The 23,771-nt window shown below is 39.8% G+C and overlaps 1 protein-coding gene across 1 annotated transcript; it reads right to left on the bottom strand.

Moving 5' to 3' along the window:
• Positions 1-2,440: 2,440 nt before the first annotated feature.
• On the bottom strand, positions 2,441-21,178 carry LOC138029815 (long-chain fatty acid transport protein 4-like). The gene is made up of 7 exons (XM_068877638.1): positions 20,490-21,178; positions 12,381-12,766; positions 11,702-11,869; positions 8,720-8,789; positions 7,876-8,080; positions 6,305-6,677; positions 2,441-5,544 (listed from the first exon to the last, which is right to left on the bottom strand). Exons 1-7 carry the CDS (start codon positions 20,651-20,653, stop codon positions 4,979-4,981), a joined length of 1,932 nt encoding a protein of 643 aa, XP_068733739.1. The 5' UTR covers positions 20,654-21,178; the 3' UTR covers positions 2,441-4,978.
• Positions 21,179-23,771: the final 2,593 nt, after the last annotated feature.

Raw genomic sequence — 23,771 nt, 5'->3', positions numbered from 1 at the left:
TCCCGAGACCTTAAAACCAACCGCTACTTGCACGCGTGATTTTTCCCGCCCTTTGAGCAAGTCACATGGAATTGTTACGGATTTGGATTGGTTCATTGCCCCGTTTGCACCTGCTGTGATTGGTCGATGTAATTACTTCGATACTTGCTTTACGACTCTCGATTGAAAACCGCTCTATTTAAATAGAACTGGATTTGTGAGGCAGTGTGGCCCAGTGGTTAGGGCGCTTGCCTTGAGATCCGGAGATCCCGGGTTCAAGACCCGCTCTGACCACTCGTTGAATTTGATCCTGGTAGTCCCTTGTTCAACTTCCCAGCTGCACTTGTATATAGCCAACTGGTTTGCCTCCGGCCAGTTGGGATTCTTAACAGTTGTTGTTGTTGTGTTCTGTTGTTTCGTTGATTGTTTCATTGGCCCTGAAAAGCCCTTATGGGGAGCGGTCAATTAAGTATGTATGTATAACAGAACAGATGACGTCATGATGACCAGCGTTTTGATTAAATCAGTAATGTCCACAATAACCAACGCCAAAAACCAATTTTTTGGATGGGTGTGTCGAAAAGTAAAATGCACGGTATGTGTTTGTCTTTGTAACATAGTCTATACGTTTCATTTGCCTCAAAATTTCTCATACATACATGTATGTATGTTACCTTAAGCAGGGCGCGTGGGCACACTTTGTAATCTGCAACTTCAGTGCTTACCATATGGCAGATAAAATGACTTTTCCCTTGTATATTTAAGCTATCGAATTCTTATGCTAAATTGACAAGAGCGGTTTGGAGCTGTGAGTTGGCGTGGGATTTGTCTCATATGGTTTAGGGGCCGACATATCTCTCTCTCAATGCCGTATCAGGAGGCGAGGTCGGTAGCAGAAAGCAGCGAAGGGCCAACTGCGTCCAAAGGCGATCGAACGGGCCGAAATCCCGGGATGACTCGTTTGGTACGACGCTCCAGCGCCGGATGTCTGGAGGTACTGCGTTTTTCTCTCTTGTTCAAACATTCCGTCAGCGCATGCGTAAATGTTCTGGCGCTCTCCGATACCTGTCCTACCAAAAAAAGTAAAATGCTAAAAGCTGGTTTTTACTCGGAATTAACATTTCAGTTGATTGCACAAGCATAAACGTAACGTAAGAACCGTGCGTGTCTGGTCTTCTCGAGACAGAGGTGAAAGAGTTCATGCAGACTGGGACGCCAGTGTGAAGTTGTCTCTCTGGGCTTTCTGTGGACGAATTCCAGGACCTACCGATACAATTTGGGCAACTTCTCGGTTATTAGAAACTCGAGTAAAGGAACATCTTTCTAGGAATTCGTCAGCTGTTCATGAACATTGCAAGCTCACGGGTCATTCAGTGGATTCCAGCAAAACAAAAGTTCTTGACAACGGAGATTACGTAAGCCGTCTTTGAAGAGACAATGGCTTCGAATTAGCCAGCATCTATGACGCCATCTTAACCCCCTTGAGACCATTATATAACCCTTCTTAACATTCAAATTTGTATTGTGGCTGACGAAGTTCGGTGGATCCGAACGAAATATCCCACTTTTAAGTTTTAATTGCGCTCCGAGAACCGAAATTTTTATTTTTTTAAATATTTTTAAATATTTACACCATAACTTTTTGTAAGAGATGCGTGACACTTTAAAATGAGTAAACAAGTAGAGTGATATAAAATAAATATCAAAAAGTGTCAGTAGTTATTTTTTAAATTACAGACGTTTCGGGTGTAGAACCCTTCCTCAGCCTCCTATGTTTATTCAGAGACGTACCTGTCAGTCAAAGTCGAGGCTCGCAGTTCGCGGGACACAAACTGACTAAGTCATCCAAACTCGTATCAAACAACATAGAAGTGGTTAGAATTGAATAGTGGTAGTCGCAATTTTGAAAGACACCGTTTATTGACGAAAATGTGACATTGAATCGTGTTACAACACGCGGTACCCACGTGGAGACTAAATTACTCCCGATGAAAGCTGAGAAATGGTAAGCGTTGTGTTGACTATTATCATACAAACATTACTTTTGAAGAATATCTGTTAAAGATAAAAAGCTTATCTTAAACAATGCACTCTTGAAAATAAAGTGTGAATAACCCCCAATGCCTTCAAGAAAATCACCCTCCAGGCAAAATCCCTGTGGGGCAATAAATTTTGCTACCTCAAGAACATACATACATACCTCTCCCCAAGGGGGCTTTTTAGGGCCAATGAAGCGAAATCAACAAAACCACAACTGTTAAGAATCCCAACTGGCCGGAGGCAAACCAGTTGGTTATTTGCAAGTGCAGCTGGCAAGTTGAACTAAGGACTACCAGGATCAAACTGAACGAGTGTTGAACCCCCTGGATCTCCCAGCTAACCACTGGGCCACACTGCCTCTATATGATTTCTCACACTAACCCAACAGGAGATTGTGAAAATGACCACATTCTGACATGTAACTGATGGACAAGTGGTTATTGTACTTTACTTTTATATGAAACTCGGAAATACACGTACATTTACTTGGTAAAAAGGCCATTACGTATTATGAATCTCGCTAACAATTATTGAAAAACAGAGTACTAATGCAAGATATCATCACTTTAATGGACCTAAATGACTATTCTTGTTACGTGGATAAATGATATTATTTTACACAAATATGCTTTACACCAATAGGGAAGATATCGTCGACGTCACCTACTGTCATTAATAGGGAGCTTACGAAACGAGGACGGCGACGGCAACGAGAACTTCATTTTAAAATACGAGTTCGCGTTATTTCTATCACTACGAAACTATTTCATGTCGTTTCGCGTTAAAAATGTGTAGTAACTATCGACGAATTAAACTGGTATGAGTGGGTTGGAAGCGTAGAGAGAGAACTGAAAATTCATCATGTGCTAACGTCCTCTACAGAACCTTGAATTTTGTCATTTCACGTCGTCATTTAGGAGATGACGGCAAAGAAATGTACCAAAATGTAAAACGCACGTGCAGAGCGTGCAGAGCCATTGTTTTTGCTCACTAAAGCTATTGTTTTGTAGCGTCGTCGTTGCCGTCGGCGTCGTCGTTTCGTAAGCTCCCTAGTGTGCCGACCAGAGCCTCATTGGCTGTCGAAACAAAAGGTCTTTTGTTCCCGTGGTTGGCAAATTTGAATAACAAAAGCAGTGTTTGTAAACAGATATCTTCCCTATATTATTATTATTATTCGCATGTGAAGCAACTTTGAATACTATTATTTAAGCGTAGCATATGTAACCCCCAAAATAGTGTACAATACTTGGTTGGGAGAATACGAGACAGTCATGAAAACCCGAGACACTGTGGAGGTTTTGCATAACTTTTGAGAATTCTCCAAACCTCCTAAGTACTTAACCGCAAAATTACACGAATCGTTACCCAGACTATGCAAACACGGAAACAGTCCTCTTATGATTTAACCTTTCACTGGCAAAAGTAGAAAGCATGATGTGACAACCATGTAAATTTACATACTCTCATGGAAATGCACCTATTGACCAATAAGAGCTTATGTACTATCTCAGTTATTCTATAAACAAAAAATAAGGTAAACGTTGAAGTTTAGATTAGGATAAACGCATCTGTTTGACTTTTCCTCGAGGAGCAGTTTTTAGGGGATAGTGTGAAATTATCTGTAACATCATGCATTGACCGGACGAAACATAGAACATTTGCCGATATTAATAAGATAATATAAAATAATGTACGTAAAAGTAAAATCCTGAAGACGTTTAACCTGGTTTCCAGGACATTAGGTGAGATAAAGCATGCCTACCCCCACCCTCCAGAAACCCACTCACCGACCTGGAAAATTTTATATCAATCTCCAAATTGTTGCTTGCATCGAAGGTTTTTCCTCGTCCTTCCTCGCGCTCGTTCTCAGTTCAACTGCGCATGAGTAACGAACTGACTTCCGGAAAATTTTCCATATGAGGTCACATTAGATTAGAATCCAGACTATTCCGCGCGTTCTCCCGTCGCCAATAGGCTTTCATTCACGATAGCCGCCATGTTGGTTTTCAAATTGCCATGCAAATTAGCCATGTGTTATGCTAAGGGGGGGGGGGGGGGGGGCAAATATTGGAAAAAAGGCAAATTGCGGAAAATCGGCTCGTCGAAATATTGAAACATCATTGCTAAAAGTACACTTTAGAATTTCGAATTAAGTGCCTTTTATAATAATTTTATATATCTTTTGATTACCTTTGACATTTTGACTTTTACTTCGTTATCTGCTCATTTTTCACTGAAATAAAACATCGGAAGTAACTTGTGTAATCATTTTATTTTACTACTTAAATGATAAACATTCAATGAACGTGAAACAAATCATCTGTGTGGCTAAGATGTTCGTTATAACCTCTCGAACTTGCGTTATTTGCTCCTCAGAAGTGTGTGGCTAATTTGCATGATAATAGCAAATCCAACATGGTGGCCATCGTGAATAAGGTCTATTGAGGTTCTCGTTCTGTTGCTAAATCAGCCTAATAGGGAATTTAAGGAACGGCGACGGCTACTACTACGACATTGCCACAAAACATTAATACCACGGATTTTAGTAAGTATCTTAGCGGTCCCCTGCGTAATAGCGACGTGAAATCACCAAATTTGAGGTTTTGACAACAACGTAAGCATGCAACAGAGAATCTTTCATTCTCTGTTTTCACTCTGAAACCACTCGTTCCAATTTATTTTTAGGGTACTTCGCCGATATTGTAAGACGTGAACGAGACTCAATAATAGCGAAAGACTTATGTTAGAGTTATATTTTGAGGTGACGTTTTCGCCAACCGTTGCCGTCGTAGATCTTAAATTCCCTAATACATAAAAAAACACTACATGCAAAACTAATGGTGAGTCGTTAAAAAAGATCATCTGGTTTTTGAGGTATTTAGGATCTTATTGGGTTTTTGAGAACTTGCTTAGCTTTTAAATTTGGCCATTTTACAGTTACATGTTCGTTCTTAGTCTCCTACATTTGCATGTAACCACTAGTGAATTTTGCATGCTTGTCTTCATCAAGCTCAAGGTATTTACCTGCTTTAGCGTCAAAATAAAACAACTTATCTTTGACAGTACTTATATCGTAGCCTTCTTGTCTTAGCTTGTTTTTCTGCAGCTTAAATGTTCCTGTTGCTGTAATGTTATCAACAATTCTCAGAAAAATGGGGCATGCGTAGCCTGGCAAGCTCTCTTTTAATCCTTGAGTAAGTGCTGTCAAATCGATGCCTTTGTTCTCAGTGTCAGCAATAGCTGCCATTCCAGCCCTGCCTTCACTACCAGGGACTTTGACACCAAAGACAACCACATCACGCAGGCCCAATATATTGCTCATTGTTGCCTCCACTTCAGTTGTAGACACATTCTCCCCGCGCCAACGGAAGGTATCTCCAATGCGATCATGAAAACGAACATAGCCATACTCGTCTGTGATGAGAAGGTCACCTGTAACGTGATATGAATCTCCCTTTTCAAAAACGTCATGGATAATTTTCTTTGAAGTTTCCTCTTGGCTTACATATCTGCAATATTGGTTGTCTGTGTCAAAAAAAAAAAGGAAGGAAAACAATACCGACTAACTAAATCAAGCAAGTAGGAGATTCAATCACATAACCCCTTGTGAAAATTTAACTGGACAGGAATTCTTCCCCTATAAAATTCCCAATTTATGCACTATGTCCATCAAATAAAGCCTCTATAACTTGGCTATCAATGCTGTGCTCTGTTTGCGAGGCAAATACACTGTAAACAAAACCGCCATGCACGTGAAATCATGTCAAACCTGAACCTAAACAGATGGGTGTGAATCTAATGTTCTGTGGATTGTATCAAAATCCTCGATTCTGCTCCCACTAATGACCCATTAATTAAACCCCTAAACCGGCCATACTTAGTATTTTACTCTGTCTAACGCCAGACGATTTTACTCGTCAATGGGGAACCCCCAGGAGTCAATGGGTTAAGGAGACTATCGTAAGCAATCCCAGTTGAAATGAAAAAGGATTTGTCCAACTCAAAATGTTGGAGATACTCACGAGCACAATTCTGGAAAAGAGACTGTGAATTTTCATTTCTCAAAAAATAAAATTTACACGGGTAAATACGGTATGTTATCAATTTTCTGTCACTTCATCATAGTTGATTACGCACGTTTCGCTCAGGTGTTATATAGTTCTAACGGTTTTGCAAACACTTTGTAACTGACGATGATGGTCGTAACATCGAAAAATGTCTTATAAAATGTTGTCATCTTTTTTTTAAATTTCAATTAACTATCTGCTCTCTCGACCATTGTTACCTTTCTTTATTTTTCCCACTGCAAGTCCAGGCTCTCCAGTTTTTGCTGAAATTGCCAGACCATTGTCACCTCTGATTATTTCTCCGGTCATGGGATCGGCCTTGATAAATTTTGTGGTCATTAGTTTTGGCACAATCTTTGACATAAAACCACAAGTACCAGGGGTGTTGTCCATGTTAAAGAAACCAACATTCCCCTCTGTTAAACCATAAAACTCTCCAATATATCTGATGCCAAAGCGAGACTGAAAGTTGCTCCACACTTGAGGCTTCAATCCATTGCCAAACGCCACACGGACTGAATGCTGCTTTTCAGATGGGCAATACGGATGGGCCAAGAGGAAGCGACAGAGCTCACCAATGTATACAACAACCTAAAGAAGAAGAAAAGAGAATACTTTAATAACAACTAATGGTCAGCCCTACTCTACCAAGACAGATATTATCACGAGATTTTACTGCCCCATCAGTAAAATACGGTTAATGGAACGTGACCTAACTAAAAAAGCTATTCATTTCGAGATAGTCATTTTCGTGTTCTTTCGTCTTTCTTAAAAACCTTGTTCCTAGATCTCAGATTATAACGTACATCTGCATTGGACAAATCTGTAAAGACCTCATTCATTACTGCTAAAGAGCACGTGTAATGCCTACCTGACACATAGTAGAACCCGTACAACTGGCTACTTTAATAGACAGAGTCTAGCTATAAAAGCCTCAGTTAGACGTCCAAGGTTCACTTGCCAGTTTGTCTGCTATAGTAAACCAACTAGCTGTTTGCAATTTGTTAAAGTTTTCCCCTTTCTCCCTCCCTTTGGAGATGCAGGGTTGGATATATCGCTTTGCCTTCATTAAAATTGCGTGGCGCGGTTAAGCCTAGGTACGAAACGACTTCCCCCAAGCTTGTTGGCTCGTTTTCCTTTGTACATTGCTCGCTAACCAATACTCTTGTCTGATACAGCACGAGCTGTTTACCACTCAGCTCGTAGTGCTGGGGAGATAAGTGAGGTTTTTCTATGTCACGCAATCTGAAGTCGCATAGGCTAACCAACCGCAAGGCAGTGTTCCCCTCAAAAAACGGTCCTAATGTAACACATTTCTTATGTCTACACACGCTTAATCTAGTGGCATTAATAAAATTCCTGTTCAATACAGTTCGTGTAATGACAAAGGAATTTAAGTTATTTTTTGTCATACAACAAAGAACTCAGTTTGTTCATAATGTAATTATCAACGAAGTTAAGTGGTAATCATTCTATTTAAAACTAGAACACAACAAGAGTATTTCTTCCTTGAAAGAACTGTCTTTTAAAATAATAAATTAGCGTTATATCATTTTAGGCCAAATTACCACTTTGTTGTCAAAAAAGCACCCCACGTAAACGCCATTGTTGAGCTAGGCATCTTGTTAACCTTAGTCTGTTGTAATTTAACCAAAGGTCATTAAATTGTAATTAATAAATATATACACATCTCTCCCGTTAAATGGAATTGGACAAGGGCCCATTCAATCCTCTGAACATTAAGCCATAAACTTCTAGTATCTATATTAAAAAAGGTAACTTTACAAACCGTTGCCTTGGTTTCCACACAGTCATCCCAAAACCTGCTAGCAGAGAATTTTCTTCTCAGGGCAACTGTATTTCCATTGATAAGACAAGCTCCCACGCATAATACTCCTCCACTTGAGTGATATATAGGCAAAGTATTGTATATGATGTCTTCAGAGGAATAAGAATTTACTACCACATAAGGAAGATTAACCAATGACAAATACCTAAAATAACAAAATTAATTATTAATTAAATTCAATAATAAACAATTAGTGCACTTAATTGGAATCAGGTACAACAACAAGTCTGCTTTTTCTTGGTGTATTTCTAGATACTACAAGTATGTTGGAAATTTTGCCTGGACTTTTACAACTACTATACGACAATGAAAATCATACATGTAAGCTTGCCAGGTAAATTGGAGCTAGCCCTTTTCAAACATTTGGCTCCGATAAAGGGAGAAACCTTAATTCACTTTTATCAACCAAGTTTGATAAAACTAAACGTAAATTTTTGTGTAGCACTCAAGTTTCAAGATAATAGCTTTGGAATTAATACGGTATGAACTGATATTCAGGCAGGTTATCCAAAAATTATTAATCTCCTAATGTATGGCATCAAAAAATAGGCAGGTACAAAAGTCAGACTGGAGCAACTCCGATTGCTCACCTCGGATTGAGCGAGAAACAGTTTTGTCAGCCAAGGTTAGCTCAAAGATTAGGGGCAGGGTGATTCCTCGAGGCCTTTTCAATTTTAAAGTCGATCCGAGGTGAGCGATCCTAGTTGATCCGGTCCAACTTTTATACCTGCCAAAAACGACATTCGGCAAGATTTGCCTGTGGCTTATTTAAGCTTTTCCTTGCCTCAAATTGTCAATGACAACAGGCTTTGGGTATCCAGTTGTTCCTGAAGTGTAAATATACAGCAGCACATCTAAAAAAATAGTATCGAAACTTGATAAGTGTTATGCTTTGCCATATCATACTTGAGTGATTCATTTGTGATTAAATAGAATGGCAGAAATAACACTAGTATTCAGATCATACATGTTTGTATATTTTTATGCTTCATCAGATATTTGTTTTGGTAGTATTTGGTCAGTAACTTGCATCATAGCCATTCTGTTATCTGGATGCTTGTAATAAAAAAAGTAAAAACTACTTATTATCTTATATCTACAAATTATTTCTTTATCAGACTGTGGTGATGGGTTAATACCTTGCATCTTAACATTTTAGAAATAGATTTACAAGGAAAATATAAACATTTGGAGTTCATATTCCATGGAAATAACTTAGTCAGCTACAGCCCTCAGTCAGCACCGACCAATGGTGATTAACAAGATCATCCTATGTCACATTATCATTCACAGACCATGCATTCTTTCAAGTTAAAACCCTTTTATTTACACTTCTATTGTTAGAATCCCCTGAGTACTCTCGCTCTCTACCCTTGTTTAATAATAATAATAAGATTCTCTCCAAGTGAAGCATCATATATTGCTTGTGGGCGCGTATGCACAATGACAACCAAGTCAACCAATAATTACAGTAACATTATTATATGAGTATAGAGATTTCCATACATTTGTGTGATGAAATAAAAATCGTTTAGTCATGACAGACGATGTTTTCACTAGTGAAAAATTGCCGTATTAACCTTTTGATTGGTTGATCTAAAATTATTTGGTATATCTGGTGATCAAATACATGTAGGTTCCTTAATAAAGACGGTGCATCTTTTCAGTACAGATATTGGGATCATGGTGTTTGCTATTACGAAATGCGCAGTGGTAATACTGAAGAGAGGAAAAATTGTACTGACAGTGCGACGGTGTAAACACTACCCGATTATAAAGAGATGAAACAAATGTAGGAAGGTGCCTGGCTAATTAAGTACTTGGGAATACTGGCATGGGAGGTGATCAAATCAAGGAAAGTGAAATGAAGGAAAGCATTGGCTGGTATGTGAAATGGGACATTCCAATTTTTATCCGCACCCCCCCTATGGAAGGCATGATTCCGACAGGTCCATTTTCCTCTGAAGTTAGACAGGCCTCATTTACCTCTGAAGTTGGATTCCAACAGGTCCCTTTTACTCTGAAGATTGATTCCGACAGGTCCGTTTTTGAATATAACAAAAGACTCCGAGTCCGACCCCCTCTACTGGGGCAGAAATTCCAGATTCTGACAGGGTCCTCCTTGACATTACAAAAAAAATGCCTTCCATAGGGGGGGGGGGTGCGGATAAAAAATGGAATGTCCCAATGTAGCGTTGAGCCATTACTGGTGAGTGTCAAAACAGGCAAAATAATAGAAACTGAAGATTGCATTGAACCAAAAGAGTACAAGAGATTAGAGGAAGTGGGACATGAAAACATGTATAGAGAGAAACAGATGTATTCATGGGCAGTTTATAAACCATCAGGCCTTCTGATATTAGTAACGCAACGGTGCGATTTCGCACAACTGACCTCAAATCACATCCTATCGCACAATTCACGAAAAATCGCATAATTCACAAAAGAACGCACAATGTTCATAAAATAAAACATGAATCAACAATTTTCTTAGAAAAATTTTTCCTGCATAAATGCGCCATTTTTAAGATGATTTACCTTGGAAAAAGGCTAAAAAGCCTTTGTTACCTTCGGGGCAACCCTAAAACCCGGAATCCGGAATCTGGAATCACAGTACAATACAGAGAGTAAACACTATCCTAAACATTCATAAAAGCTAACCTTAGGCCTAATTAGGCCTAAAAATGTTTGATTTCTGTAATAATAATAATAATAATATTAAAAGCGATTTCTGTAAAAATGAACAATAAAAAAGATAAGAAACAAAGCCACCAATAATTGTAAATCAGCAGTGTGTTGTTTATAGTTTTCAATGTGACCTGTGTGATGCGGTTATGTATGTCACACACACAGACATTTTTATAATTGTGTAAAAGGGCATAATCAACAATCCTCCGCCATTGCCAAACACTACAAGAATGTGCACGGGACGATGCCTCAGGACCCGCTAAAGTGTTTCGAAGTGCAAAAGAAATGCAGAAACAAATTTTACTGTTTAGTGCACGAAAAGCTTTTCAGAGGAGCTTTAAAGCCAAATCTCAAAGTGCAATCAGACTCCATTCATGCGAAAGTATTTTTATAATCTTCGCACCTTTGTTTATTCTTCCCGCCAAAAATCGCTTTAGATACTGTAATTTGCATAATCTGATATAATTTTTCCTTGATAATGAAGTCATGACTACTCCGAAATGTCAGATTTCATCTTTTTTATTGTTTGTTTTTACAACAACAACAACAACAATAATAATAATAATAATAATAAATCTTGTGCCCAACATGGCAACCATACTCCAGCTAGTATTCAGTGTACATCTTTGATATTGGACATCCATGTTATGGTCGATTGACACCTGTCAAAACAAGGTATCTGCTGACCAGTATCACATTACCATATCACAGGCTCAAGTTTAGAGCTCATTGAGATTGAGATCAGCTTTTTTTAAAAAAAGTTGACCGCTGAGCAGCTACAATTGGATTGCATGTTCAAGCCAGGTTAACTTGTAAGTAAATGAAAAACCTGGGAGCTTTTAGGCTTGGCTTCATCTATATATTAGCTCGTGAAATGGCTCAATGAGAAGGTATCAAAATGAATAACAAGTTGTTAGGGTTAGGGTTAGGGTTAGTTGGAAAACATATTGGTCGGTTTCAACAAGTGCGTTGACTTTTGGTTTTCATTACATCATAAGTGCGTTTGATGGTTCCCTTATCTTTGAGCAGTATTGTACATGTACTTGTACCATAATATGGCAGTGGTTTATTAACTTACCTTTAGCAGACTTTGTGTGTCCAGTAACTGGAGCTTTCCATGAAATTCCTTCTAATCCTTGCATTAAGTTCGCTGCTTGGTCTACATTTGAATTTGGATCAAGCCCAAAGCAATACAGCCTAATATCCCTAGATATATTCCCATGAATCATAATGTCCATCACTGCGCCTGCAAGAGGGTTATATTCAATTTCAACAACCATTCTTATTATTGCATCTGGGTGTGCTGGGAATGAAGTGGCCATTGACAACAAGGCACATGGTGTAGGGTTGGATATAATCAGCATCTTACATACTTGTGGAATTTTCCACTGGCTGAGTGAAACAAATGAAGTGAGCCTAGGAAAAGGTCAGATTTCCTTTGCCAGAAAGTTGTTTTCTTTTTTTGTACGTCTACCATAAGTGTATGCCCTTTTCCCGTGCACCCACCTGCCCAGAGATTTTAAGTTTTACCCATGTATTTTCAGTAATCACAGACCCTTGCATGTGTATGTATGTATACATACTGATATTTTATAATAATAATTATTTATTATGAACTGTATGTTTTTCATTGAGATTAATTACAATAAAGGTCAGGCTGTGGTGGTTGGCTTAGCATAGCCACCAGTGCCAGTGTGAGAAGAAGCCATGCATATCAGGCATTAATAATTTTATCCCTTTCATAAATTCAAATTTACCTGCTAAATTGCCTCCATAAATTATTGCCTTCGCCTCTGCTGATGTTACGCAATGCTTCAGTGACTCAAGTCGCAGGTTGGTATTGATAAGTGCAGTGACCACACCAAGTTTGGACAGCCCCAGCCAAATACAGACAAATTCAGGGCAGGACTCCAGAAAGAGGGCAATAACATCTCCCTTCTTGAAACCTTGTGATTTGAAGTAATTGGCAATTTTATTAGAGTAATCTTCAACATCTTGAAATGACCATGTTTTCCCCTCAAAGATGAAGGCCACTTTTTGTGGATGTTTAGAGACTGTCTGACGAAAAACACCAGCCACAGTGCCTCCACTCTTGACATTTTTCTTTATCCGAGCTTTAATGGAAATAATCTCTTTAAAAAACCTGAACAGGGATGAAAAGCATCGTCAACAACAAACCTCTTAGGTGTCAATTCTTGATAATATTAGCAACTCTTTCTTCTGGTTTGAGACACCATAATAACATTTTTGATCTGCAGGAATTGAGTAATCACTTTTTACAAGTCATTGTGTTTTGGCTTTACTGTAATAGGTGGGGTAATATATTAATTAACATGAGCTTATCAACGGTGTCTTCCACAAGAAGGTAAATACCACAGCAGGACTGAACTGAATGGATTGTTAAACCTCAGGAATATGCCATATAAATACACTTGTTTGCCAAATTCTCAGTGGGACCAACAGAAAAATTAAACTGGTACAAAGGTAAATTTGACTCAGTTACCTTACTAAGATCTAGTACCATGAGCAAGCACGCAGGAGTTGAAATTAATGATGCAATAATGATGATAATGTAATATTTTGCTTCTTGGGTTGCCGCTCATAATGTGAGTGATAGTATTCAATAATGGAAAAATAACCACACAGGAAGGAATACACCTGTCCATTGTAAGTGAGCTTTGGTTTTGTTATTGAAGATTTGTGTGTACATCCACTTCTTGAATCTTTTGCCATGATGAATTCCCCTACAAATCATTATATTGTGGTCATGTTTGTTTTACATACCCAATTAGCCCGACTGGAGTTCTTTCAATTCAATGGAGTTGTGCCTGCACCCTGGCACCATGATGCAATTCAGCATCGCAGTTTTATTCCTAATGTGCGACCAGTTTAATGGAGTTTGGTGCAAGTCATGGTCAGGGGTTACTCAAACATGGAAAAAAAGAATGCTTAAACACGAAATGGTGTTAAAAAATAACAGAATACAGTAGTTCACCTCAAGGCATGTGAAATGAACGGCTTGTCACCGCGGGTACACCGTTTTCAGTGATTGTGGTAGAATTCTCTCAAAACAGCGAATGGAAGCAATATTTGTCCTGACAAATATTATCAATGAAACAATGACAAGTATTTCACCTTACCAGCTTCATGGTTGCCCAGCTGCAGGAATGAATATATTTTCATAACTATCCAAATGGCAGGAATATTATCATAATTTTCCAAATGGTGGGAAAATGTGACATTGTTATGTAACATACGATATGCAATATGCAGCTTTCCAGTTTTTTTTTCAATAGACCTTATTCACGATAGCCGCCATATTGGATTTGCTATTATCATGCAAATTAGCGACACACTTCTGAGGGGGCAAACAACACAAGTTTGAGAGGTTATAACTGCTCTAACTCCTCCTTGTTCCCTTCATGTCGGCTTCGTATTTCAAGGGGGCATATCAACTGGAGTGGCCGCTGGATTTGATTTCCCTTGTGCAGTAAACCAACTCCTCTTACGACTCTGTCTCTGCCTCTGATGTGTCTATTGTAAGGACACGACCTTTCTTCCATTCTCCTCTGTTCTTCTCATCACCGATGATAAGTACGATTTCTGGGTAATCACACTTGCCTCTCTTGATTCGGTGACTTTCCATGAGGCCGTGGACATACTCCTTCTTCCACCTTCATTCAATCGCGCATGTAACTTGGTGACTTCATCTCTGTCCAACTCTATGTCTTCTATGGTATACGCCTTTTGTCCCCACATGATTGCGTTGGGCGTCAGCACTTGTTCCTCTCCTGCTTCGCTTTCCATATACGTCAGGGGATGGTTGTTGAGGTGTCGTTCGATATCCATCACTACAGCTTCAACTTGCGCGTACTCTAGGTGTGTTCTCCCCATTGTCTTGTACAAAGTTCTCTTCACCTCTTTGATTAGCCTTTCGTATAATCCTCCCCACCACGGCGATCTTGATAAGTTGAACTGCCACATTATCTGCTGTTGCGCTAAAAAGTCTTGCAGCGCTTCACTCTTGCATATCTTCCTGATCCAGGTGGCTGTGGTTTTGAAGACGGCTGCGTTGTCTGACACGATGCGTTTTGGTCTGGTACGGCGTGTGATGAAACCGTTGAGCTTTCTCTGGAATTCCTCTGCTGTTTGTGACTTAGTCATCTCTAAGTGCACTGCTCGTGATGTTGCACATGTGAATATCAAAATGTGACACTTGCCCTGCTCTTTCTTGGAAATCTTGTAACTGAGGGGTCCTGCAAAGTCGATCCCTGTGGTCTCAAATGGTCTTCCACGTTCTGTCCGGAATGGTGGTAGTGAGGCTGTTTCTGTTGGCCCGTATGGTCGTGTGCTAAACACCTTGCACAAGTAGCAGTTATTGATTATCTTCTTCACCTTTGATCTCAGTTGAGGTATCCACCACTCCTCTCTCACTGCGGCCATGGTGCTCGCGACTCCTAGGTGCTTTATGTCTTCGTGGATATGACGTATGAGCTTGTCTGCAAATACTCCCCCCTCAACGTACGTCGGCTGGTAACCAGGGATCCTCCCCTTGCATTTGAAAATACCAGTGTTTCCTTCTGTTACTAACTTCCAGCTGGGGCTCTCGATATCTGGTTCCACTCCTGCCTGCTCCTTCCTTATCCATTGGTCTCTTGTGTAACTCAACTCCTCCGTCGTTAACGGCCCCGTTCTCTTCTTCGTTTTGTATTTCTTGGTGAGTGAGTTATGTTTGAACCGTAGTGCCCACGCAGTCACTCGGAAGGTTCTCCAGAGTTTGCTTCTAGCAAGCAGTGCGTCCCACTCATCAGGCTCCTTCTTGGCTGAATAAAGCGTTTCTTCCCTTTCTGGCCTGTGTTCATCGCTAACGCTTTTAGTTTTTTCTAATTCCGGTTATTTTGGCCACTCCTCCTCCTTTAGCAACCACTCTGGCCCCTCAAACCACTGTCCTCTCTGCACCTTCTCTAGTGAGGCGCCACGGCTTCCTAAATCTGCCAGGTTCCTGTCAGTTGGGCAATATCTCCACTCGATTCCCGTCTCTTGGGGGATCTCGATTGGATATGAACATTTTCCATGCTCTTCCAGGGTTGCAGATCCAGAACAGTGCAACCATGCTGTCCATCCACACGTTCACTGAAGTAATAGGCCACCGCTTCAGCGCTGTCAGCAAGTTTTTCACCATGTTTGCAGCCATTTGGCCGCCCACCAGTTCTACATGTAGCCTTGAAATCGATGTGTAACGTTTTAAAATCCTTGACTTTGACGTTAGCAGCCCCTTCACAAAACCTGTTGAGTGCTCCACTACAGCAATGGCCACCGCTGAACACGCTATGTTGCTGGCATCCGCGAAAACGTGGAGTCGTACAGCCTTTATCTTGTTGATATCTCTGGCTACACTCCTGGGCACTTCGATGTTCCTCAGCTGACTACTCCACTTGAACCAATCTCGTGCATTGACACAGTTCACTTCAGTGTTCCAGCCAATCTTTTCATCGCATGACTCTCCGTAAATTCTCTTTCCCTCCACCATGGTCGGTGAAATTATGCTGAGTGGATCATATATACTTGAGAGTTGACTGAGTATGGATCGTTTTGTTGGTGTTCGTTCACCCTGTATCTGTGCTTGGATCTCTAGCGCATCCTCCCTCTTGTCCCATGCGAGTCCAAGCAACTTGCTTGGGTTGTCCTCATCGTCTAATTCTGGGATGTTGGACTCCCACTTGTGTACTGGGAACCTGCCATCTTCAAGAATCTTAGTTGCTTCCTGTTTGAACTCCTTTAGTTCCTCCACGCCATTACCGGTTTTCATGAGATTTTCCACATAAGTGTTTTCTTTTAGCGCTTGGACAGTATCTTGTAACTCTGGTGGTTGCTTATTGAAATGATACTGGAGGGTAGCCCCGAGCATGAAGGGACTAGCTTCTGCTCCGAAGAGCACTCTTGCGAAACGCAAATGTTCTTCTCAGGGAAAGATTAATGACATTTGATCATAAAACCACTATGATTTCTACAGTCTCTAACTTCTGTGAATCAAGGGGAAGTTCAGTCAAAAGGAAGAAATTGAGCACATGCTGGGAAACCACAAAGGTGCACTTGATCACCTTGTGTCATTTAATTTCTTGCTTACATTGAATGAACTACCTGGAAGAATGTCAAATCATTTGTCGCATTCCGAGTTAAACAACGCACTTTTTAGCCAAGAAATGTCTGTCTTTCGTTTTTTTAAATTTTGTTGCAATATTTACTCGGAACACCTGAAAGGTATCCACGTTATAAATCTTGGTTAACTTTGTTCGGTGTCATTCCGCCTCCGGTATATTCTGGTACCATTCTAGTCCATTCCGTTTCATTCCGGTGTCATTCCGCCTTGTTCCAGCATATTCCGGTTTATTCCAGTGGATTCCGTTCCGTTCCATTCCGTTCCTGTGTTTAGTAACGCCCGTCTGAAACAGTCAATTGCGATTTATAAAAATTTTCTGGTCTTACAAAGCGAAACGATTTTCATACATGTGCGTTAACTGCGTTGATTATGTGCAATTCTGTAGATATTCAAATTGACTATAGGCATTCCCAAACTTTCAGCAAATTTGTGGATGATGTTCACTCCGAGAACCTCGTTCATGTTAGCAGTAAAAACAAGGAACTGAAATATTTCCTATAGCTCACTGTTCAATAGTTAATACACTAGGCAAACTATTGAAAGCCTTAAGCGATATCAATTGATCATGTTTTCAGTGCATCACAAGATTAGATCACATGACTGTATTTGGAATTCTCGTCCACAAAATCTTGATGTAAGTTGTAACTGCAAACTTCTAGTGGCCAGGTGTAAAAAGTGGTCATTTCTGTTACATTAATTGTTTAATTTGAGATTGAAGTTAAAACGAAAATCATATTCAAGAACCAAAATACTACGAAGAATTAGTTTATATCTATGCTTGGTATCATTACTTGTATTTTGCATAACTAATAAATCTGATTACGTATTCTTTATAAACAATTTAATTTTGGGCTAGCTCCTCAGACCTTCGGGCTATAGTAGCCTCAAGTAACAGCTTGCCCGAAGGGCAACCTCATCTTTTCATTTTTGTCTCACCCTGAGCTGGTAGATTCACATTATTTCTGATCTGACAACCTGTACCAAATCAAAATACTACTTTTGCTTGGTGACCTATTGATTTTATTTGTAAACATTGCTTTAGTCTATTCAATCCTTGCAGTTTTTTTCTAACTCTTCAAAAAAACTGTAGCATAGACTTTAATATACCAGACCAAAATATTAATTGTGGAAGACCACAGAACGATTGTTATTCTGATTAGGCTTTGTTGATTAGGTATTGTTATGTTCGCTTTGTTCTTTGCATTATGGACATTAATTATTCTGGAACGCTGAATATGAGTGGCAGATCTGTACCACACACAAATCTGACACAACTATTGTATAGTTGTATTTTATAAGGAAAAAAAAACAAAAAAAGTAGACTGGCAACCTTTGTGGCATGATAATGGCTGCAGCAAGAATCCCCCCACAGGAAGGGGTTTCTCTCCACTAACTGAAATAATAATCACTAGTAAAGCAGGTAATTGGGGGGAGTATTGTGTGCATGGATGGTGAGTTGTGGGAAAATCATAGGCAAAAATTAGTCTCTAAAATGAGGGAGAGAAATTCACAAAGCAAACTCTCAACCTCACAGCGGAGTTAGCAAAACAGAACAAATTCTGTGTGAAGCTAAAACTATAATTTCAGATCTGACACAAATATCGTATATGACTTATTAAATGTCAACATTTAAGTGTAAATGTACACTTAGTCTAGGTATTTACGTTTATGTAAATGAAGAGAAATCTGTATCAGATTTACAGACATTAATATTAAAATTTCTTTTGTTTTCCATCAAGCATAATTATTAATGAATTTTGTAATATTGGTTTCAAGATGGTAAATCCAAACCAAGGGGATACAGTGAACTAGTAATTATGAAAATAGAAGCAAATTAATTCCATTATTCAGCCAATTTACTTCAATCCCAAACATAATTACCAGCAGCAATAATAATTTTGACGTTGCATTTAACATGAAATAACTTTATCCAGGGTGAATAGACACTGGGTTCAATTAAAAATTACGTCCAAAAAATAGTTTTGAATTAAAAAGGCAAACATGCAACTTTTCTGAACTGCTTCAAAATTTTAGAGGTTTGATTTGGGGATACGCATTGTTTGCTGTATTCTCACTTGTGAGAGTATTATACTGCAATCACTGAAAATGGTGTACTCTCAGTGCCAAGCCATTGATTTCACATGGTGAGAAGGACCTTGAGGTGAACTACATGTATTCTGTTATTTTTCACACTGTTCAGTGTTTAAGCATTCCGACGTTCCGTGTTTAAGTATTCCACCATTCAGGTGTTGCGTATTTAAGTGCTTGCCTCCAATTTGTGCAGGAAGCAAATGTTTTTATTCACATTTACATTTTTCGTAGTTTACGACACTTTTGCGTGTTACAAAAAGCGTGAAAAGTTGCTAAATTTGGAAATTTCGGAGCGGCCCGTTCTCAGGGTCTGGATGGGAAAATATGGACTGCTGGAGAGCATGATTAGCCAATCAAATTCAAGGATTTAGGATTCCAGACCGCTGAGAAGCTGGAGAAAAAAATAAAGCATCTTTGCCTTGCATGACACCAAGATATTGGCTGTTTGGTTGGAAAAAAGCCCTTTCCTTTTAGCTTTCAACAGTTGCATTCAACATTTCAAGTCTTAAGGTCTCAGCAAAGGTAAATTTGGGCGTCTCACTCAAACTTTTTTGTTTTTGCAAATCTTTAATTGGTGGGCTGCAAATTAAGTATATTTTCCCAGCAGCGTGACAATTTCACTTTTCCGCGGACACCTCATTTTCCTAAGAGATTATGTTGATGAGTGTGTGAAAACCAGTTCATCAACAAAAAGAACAGGTTTTCATGACAAAGCAAATACCAAAAGTAATGTTTTTGTGGATTTCCGGAGGCCATGTTGGTGTATTAATATCCAAAATGGCCCCTCCATACAAAACTCTTGAAAGTGCGAGACGCTTCCGACAATAACTAAAAAATGGTGTACCACAAAGACTTGGGACTTCGAGAAGTTGTTTATGTATTAGTTTTATAACATTTCTTGGCCTTTTTCCATTTCTTTTTCGTTGCGTGACAATGAAAGCGATCAAAAGCCGACTTTGGGTAGTACAGCAACTACAGCTACTACGGCTACTACAGCTACTTCAGGTACTACAGCTACTATAGCTACTACAGCTACTATAGCTACTACAGCTACTACAGCTACTACAGGCACTACAGGTACTACAGCTACTACAGCAACTACAGCTACTACGGCTACTACAGCTACTTCAGGTACTACAGCTACTGCAGGCTCATAGGTAGTGTATGGGTGTAACTGGGGACATAATAGTTAGGTCTTACACCAAGTACTAGCCCCGACTTTATTGAAACACAGGTCATATTCCACAGGTCACTCGTTACAGGTAGAGCAATCCAAAAGCTTCAAAATTCAAATTGCCTGACCTTAGGTATTAGGCCTAACGAGGCCTAATGAGGGAGCAATTACAGACGTTTATTATTAGTAAAGACGGATAAAATATCTTTAAAGCGTCATCAGTTTCGCCGTAGCACCAGCGTCGCGTATAATACTAGGCCTACAAACCACAAACCTATGGCCTGATATAAATCAAGGAACCGGGAAATGCGCAATGAACAAAATATTGTATATTTACGATCGCCCTGTACTTAAGCTTAACTACCCTTCAATTCCGTACAGCAGTTAAATAATTGTGCAAATATGTGTGTTACATAATCTGTTATAAATTAAAGCTCTCACCTCACATCACGAATTGCCGTACGAAAGAACACCCGTGGAAAAGATTTCCCTCCAGAAGCCAAAAAAGCACCAAACAACAGAACGGGGAAGAGAACCCAGGGAAGATGAGTGTAGTAAAGAAGAAATGAAATTCCCGCCACAACGGCTGCCCAAGTGTATGCCATGCCCTACGATGCACAACAAGATGAACTCTTTACTCATTGACGTCACTATGTTTGGCCGCCTCTTCAGTCCTCTCGTCACGCAAGGGCAAGCCGAACATTCAGATACACCACAGGTCACCTAAGGTCTGTGTTGTGTTTGTTTCGAGACCTTGCATGGCGAGTTTTAGTCGATGCAAAGCAGAAGGCCTTAATGAAAGAAATCAGCGCTGTTGCATTTACTTAACTTTTGTCTTTTTGAGATATTTCTTTGGTAATTTGGTTCCATTCTGTCCACTAGTTCGCGAGATATCCTCAACCGAAGACCTATCCCTAAAAGAGAGAGAAGGTCGGAAACGGCTTACGGGCAAGCGAACCGAGAAATCGAGCCAAAATCCCTCACTTCCCCTCAAACTCGGCCAGCGACATGTTCGAAGATTCCATCAAGCCGCTATTCAAGGGAATAGTCTCGGTATCTATCTACGAAGGAAAACTTGCCACGAAATTTCAATTTCTCCCTTTGTCAGCATCCATGTGACGATCAGCCGTGCACTGCAATTAAACGTCACTTAGTGACCAAATAACCGCTCCCTTAGTACAAATCTTTCCCTCCACCCCTTCCCGGACTTGGCAAAACCAAACGCTGGGAGTCTCTGAAAACCGGTCAGTGTAAAACGCAGTGGCATTTGAAGGTAAAATAGGTATTTGTAGATAATAATCTGTCCTTCTCTTTAATGGTTGAGATTCCTTGACACTCTGTATCAGACTTTTCGCCGTTCAAAGAGTTGGCGTCCACATTTCTATCTTTCCCTCTTCAGAGTTTCTATAGACGAAACTAAATCAATATGACAGACCGAGTGAGCCACACTACAGTTTCTGTATTTTATCTTTTCTCCTGCCCTTACCATCCCGGAAACTAAACTCTATTTCTTTTTGAAATAGTTTCTTGTTGGGTCTTCGTTTAAGAAATGGTCAGGGTAAAACGCAGACTGCAGACTGCAGACCGGGGGTAAAATGCAGACTGAGGATATAACGTAATTGTTGAAAAAGCCTAAACCCCTTAGAAATGCTAGCCTTAGGCCTAAAACAATATTTAGGCTTAACTGTTAGCATTTCTAATGGATTTGGGCTTTTTCAACAGTTAAATCAGTAGCCTTGGAAAAGGTCGGTGTTCCTTAGCATAGTGTAACTGAATTTGCTAGAAAAGAGAGAATATTATTTTCGTCGACGAAATTTCATCATTTAGATCACAAGTAAATTAAAAAACGTAAAACTATGATGCAAGCATCTTTTCCCACAAAATTCAAATACCACCGCTAACAAGTTTAATTGTACCCTTTTACAGTTCTCTTTCCCCAATATTTTGCTTAGTTTCCGTTCAGTCTTCAATTATTTGACGTCCTCGTTTTGGCTAGTTTTGCGTTCATTTATTAATGAAACGATTTTTATCTTCTCAAATTATACATTAAAATAAAAAGAGATGAAAACGACCCTAAATTTGGTAACTGATCCTTGAACCTTTACTTTTGATCGACCGATCCTCCGGGAAACCAAACAACTTCCATTCGACCACGCTGTCGAGAACAAAGTCTCTCTTTTTTGTGACTGCGAGTCAATCAATAATGGTGAAATCTTACTGGATTAGTGTGTAGTATGGCTGGATATTCTTACAAGTATTGCTGACCCCCATACTACATACTAAACCGGCTAATAAAAAAGGTAAAGTCACTGCTTACGAGCCAGAAGGCCCATCAGGCCGGCGCTTATCTCCGGTTTCCGTAGCATGAAGCGACTAGGAGTATCTACACTCCCCCCTGGATGGGATGCTAGTCCATCGCAGGGTTACCCCCAGCATTACGCCGGTACCCATTTATACACCTGGGTGGAGAGAGGCACCGTGAGAGTAAAGTGTCTTGCCCAAGAACACAACACAATGTCCCCAGCCAGGACCCGAACACATACCACTCAATTCGAGCACTCTAACCATGACTGAGGCCACCGCGCCTCCCACAAACCGGCTTAAACAGATTTATTATTTGAGTGGCTGGTGGATTTTTTTAAAAATTGAAATCTTTGAAAACCTTTCTTACTCGAATAAGCGCCGCCCCTCCGAAACCGCCGCGTTTGGGATAAGCTCCGAAGGAATTTTGTCAAATTAAAAGAAACACCAAAAATTTTTTTGAATTTGCATCAAAACCGATGTTCTTCAGTTGTTCAGCTTGAAAGCTTAACTTGTCAATTTTTTCGGTTAACAAAATCTCGAGAACTATCTTTTCGGTGAGATATATGTGCACCCAGTTCTCTAAATTAATGAGTACCGGCTCACAACAGTTGAGCATTAACTCAATGATGACCAATGATATAAAGCAGTGTTGTTAGCGCTGAATGGATTTGAAAAACGTGCACGATGGTTTTTCCGAGCTCCGGCGCTTAAAAGCCTTTTTTTTTTTCATCCAAAGGTGTTCAATTTACTTTAAAGAGTACTTAAAATACTTTCGTCCAGGTTGTGAAAAGTAAGCGGTAACTGTGAAAGTTTGCAAAAACTAGCGTTTTGACAAAGAATATTCGACAATATTGAAAGTAAACAGTAAAGAAATGTCAATGAGCTGCGTAACGAACCCAACAAAGCCCAGCGATAACATGGGCTTAGCCAGGATTTTTCAAAGGGGAGGGGGGGGTCACTCTGTGTCAAACAGAGCGAACTCATGTTTTCGCAACCTGAATATTGTAGGTTGTTTGCGTAAAAAAAAGGCTTACAAAGGAGGGGGGGGGGGGGGGTCACGGGCACCCTAGGATCCCCCTAGCTACGCCCTTGGATAACTATCCTAAGGAGCGCTTACCATTTGAATAAAATTTCTCGCCAAACTAATGATCTTGGACTTTCTGTAATAAACAAGGAAAAAGAAAAAAGAGCTGTACCATTTATCAGAAAAAAACCAAAAGAAAGAGAAATGGAACGGTAAGTTCCAGTAATGAGAGCAAAGGGTATTGCCGGAGAAAATTCTTCTCGTTTCAGTAAAACCTAGAAAAATGGACAATCTCGAAAAGGTAGTCCTTTTTATTTCAAAAAATGTCCACTAAGATTAGTCGCACCATTTGTTTTCTCACCAAAACAAGCTGTTTTTTAGACAAATGGTAAACG

The sequence above is a fragment of the Montipora capricornis genome, chromosome 2 (assembly GCF_036669925.1).
Source record: "Montipora capricornis isolate CH-2021 chromosome 2, ASM3666992v2, whole genome shotgun sequence".
NCBI classification, from domain to species: Eukaryota; Metazoa; Cnidaria; class Anthozoa; order Scleractinia; family Acroporidae; genus Montipora; species Montipora capricornis.
The sequence above is the reverse complement of the archived record's forward strand: the minus strand, read 5'-3'. Positions and strand labels throughout refer to the sequence as shown.

Excerpts from the sequence above, each read along its gene's own strand:
- LOC138029815 (XM_068877638.1), bottom strand. The coding sequence starts at position 20,653 with ATGGCATACACTTGGGCAGCCGTTGTGGCGGGAATTTCATTTCTTCTT. Across the intron at positions 12,767-20,489 it reads ACGGCAATTCGTGATGTGAG|GTTTTTTAAAGAGATTATTT; the intron begins GTGAGAGCTTTA and ends ATCCCTGTTCAG. Across the intron at positions 8,790-11,701 it reads ACACACAAAGTCTGCTAAAG|ATGTGCTGCTGTATATTTAC; the intron begins GTAAGTTAATAA and ends CTATTTTTTTAG.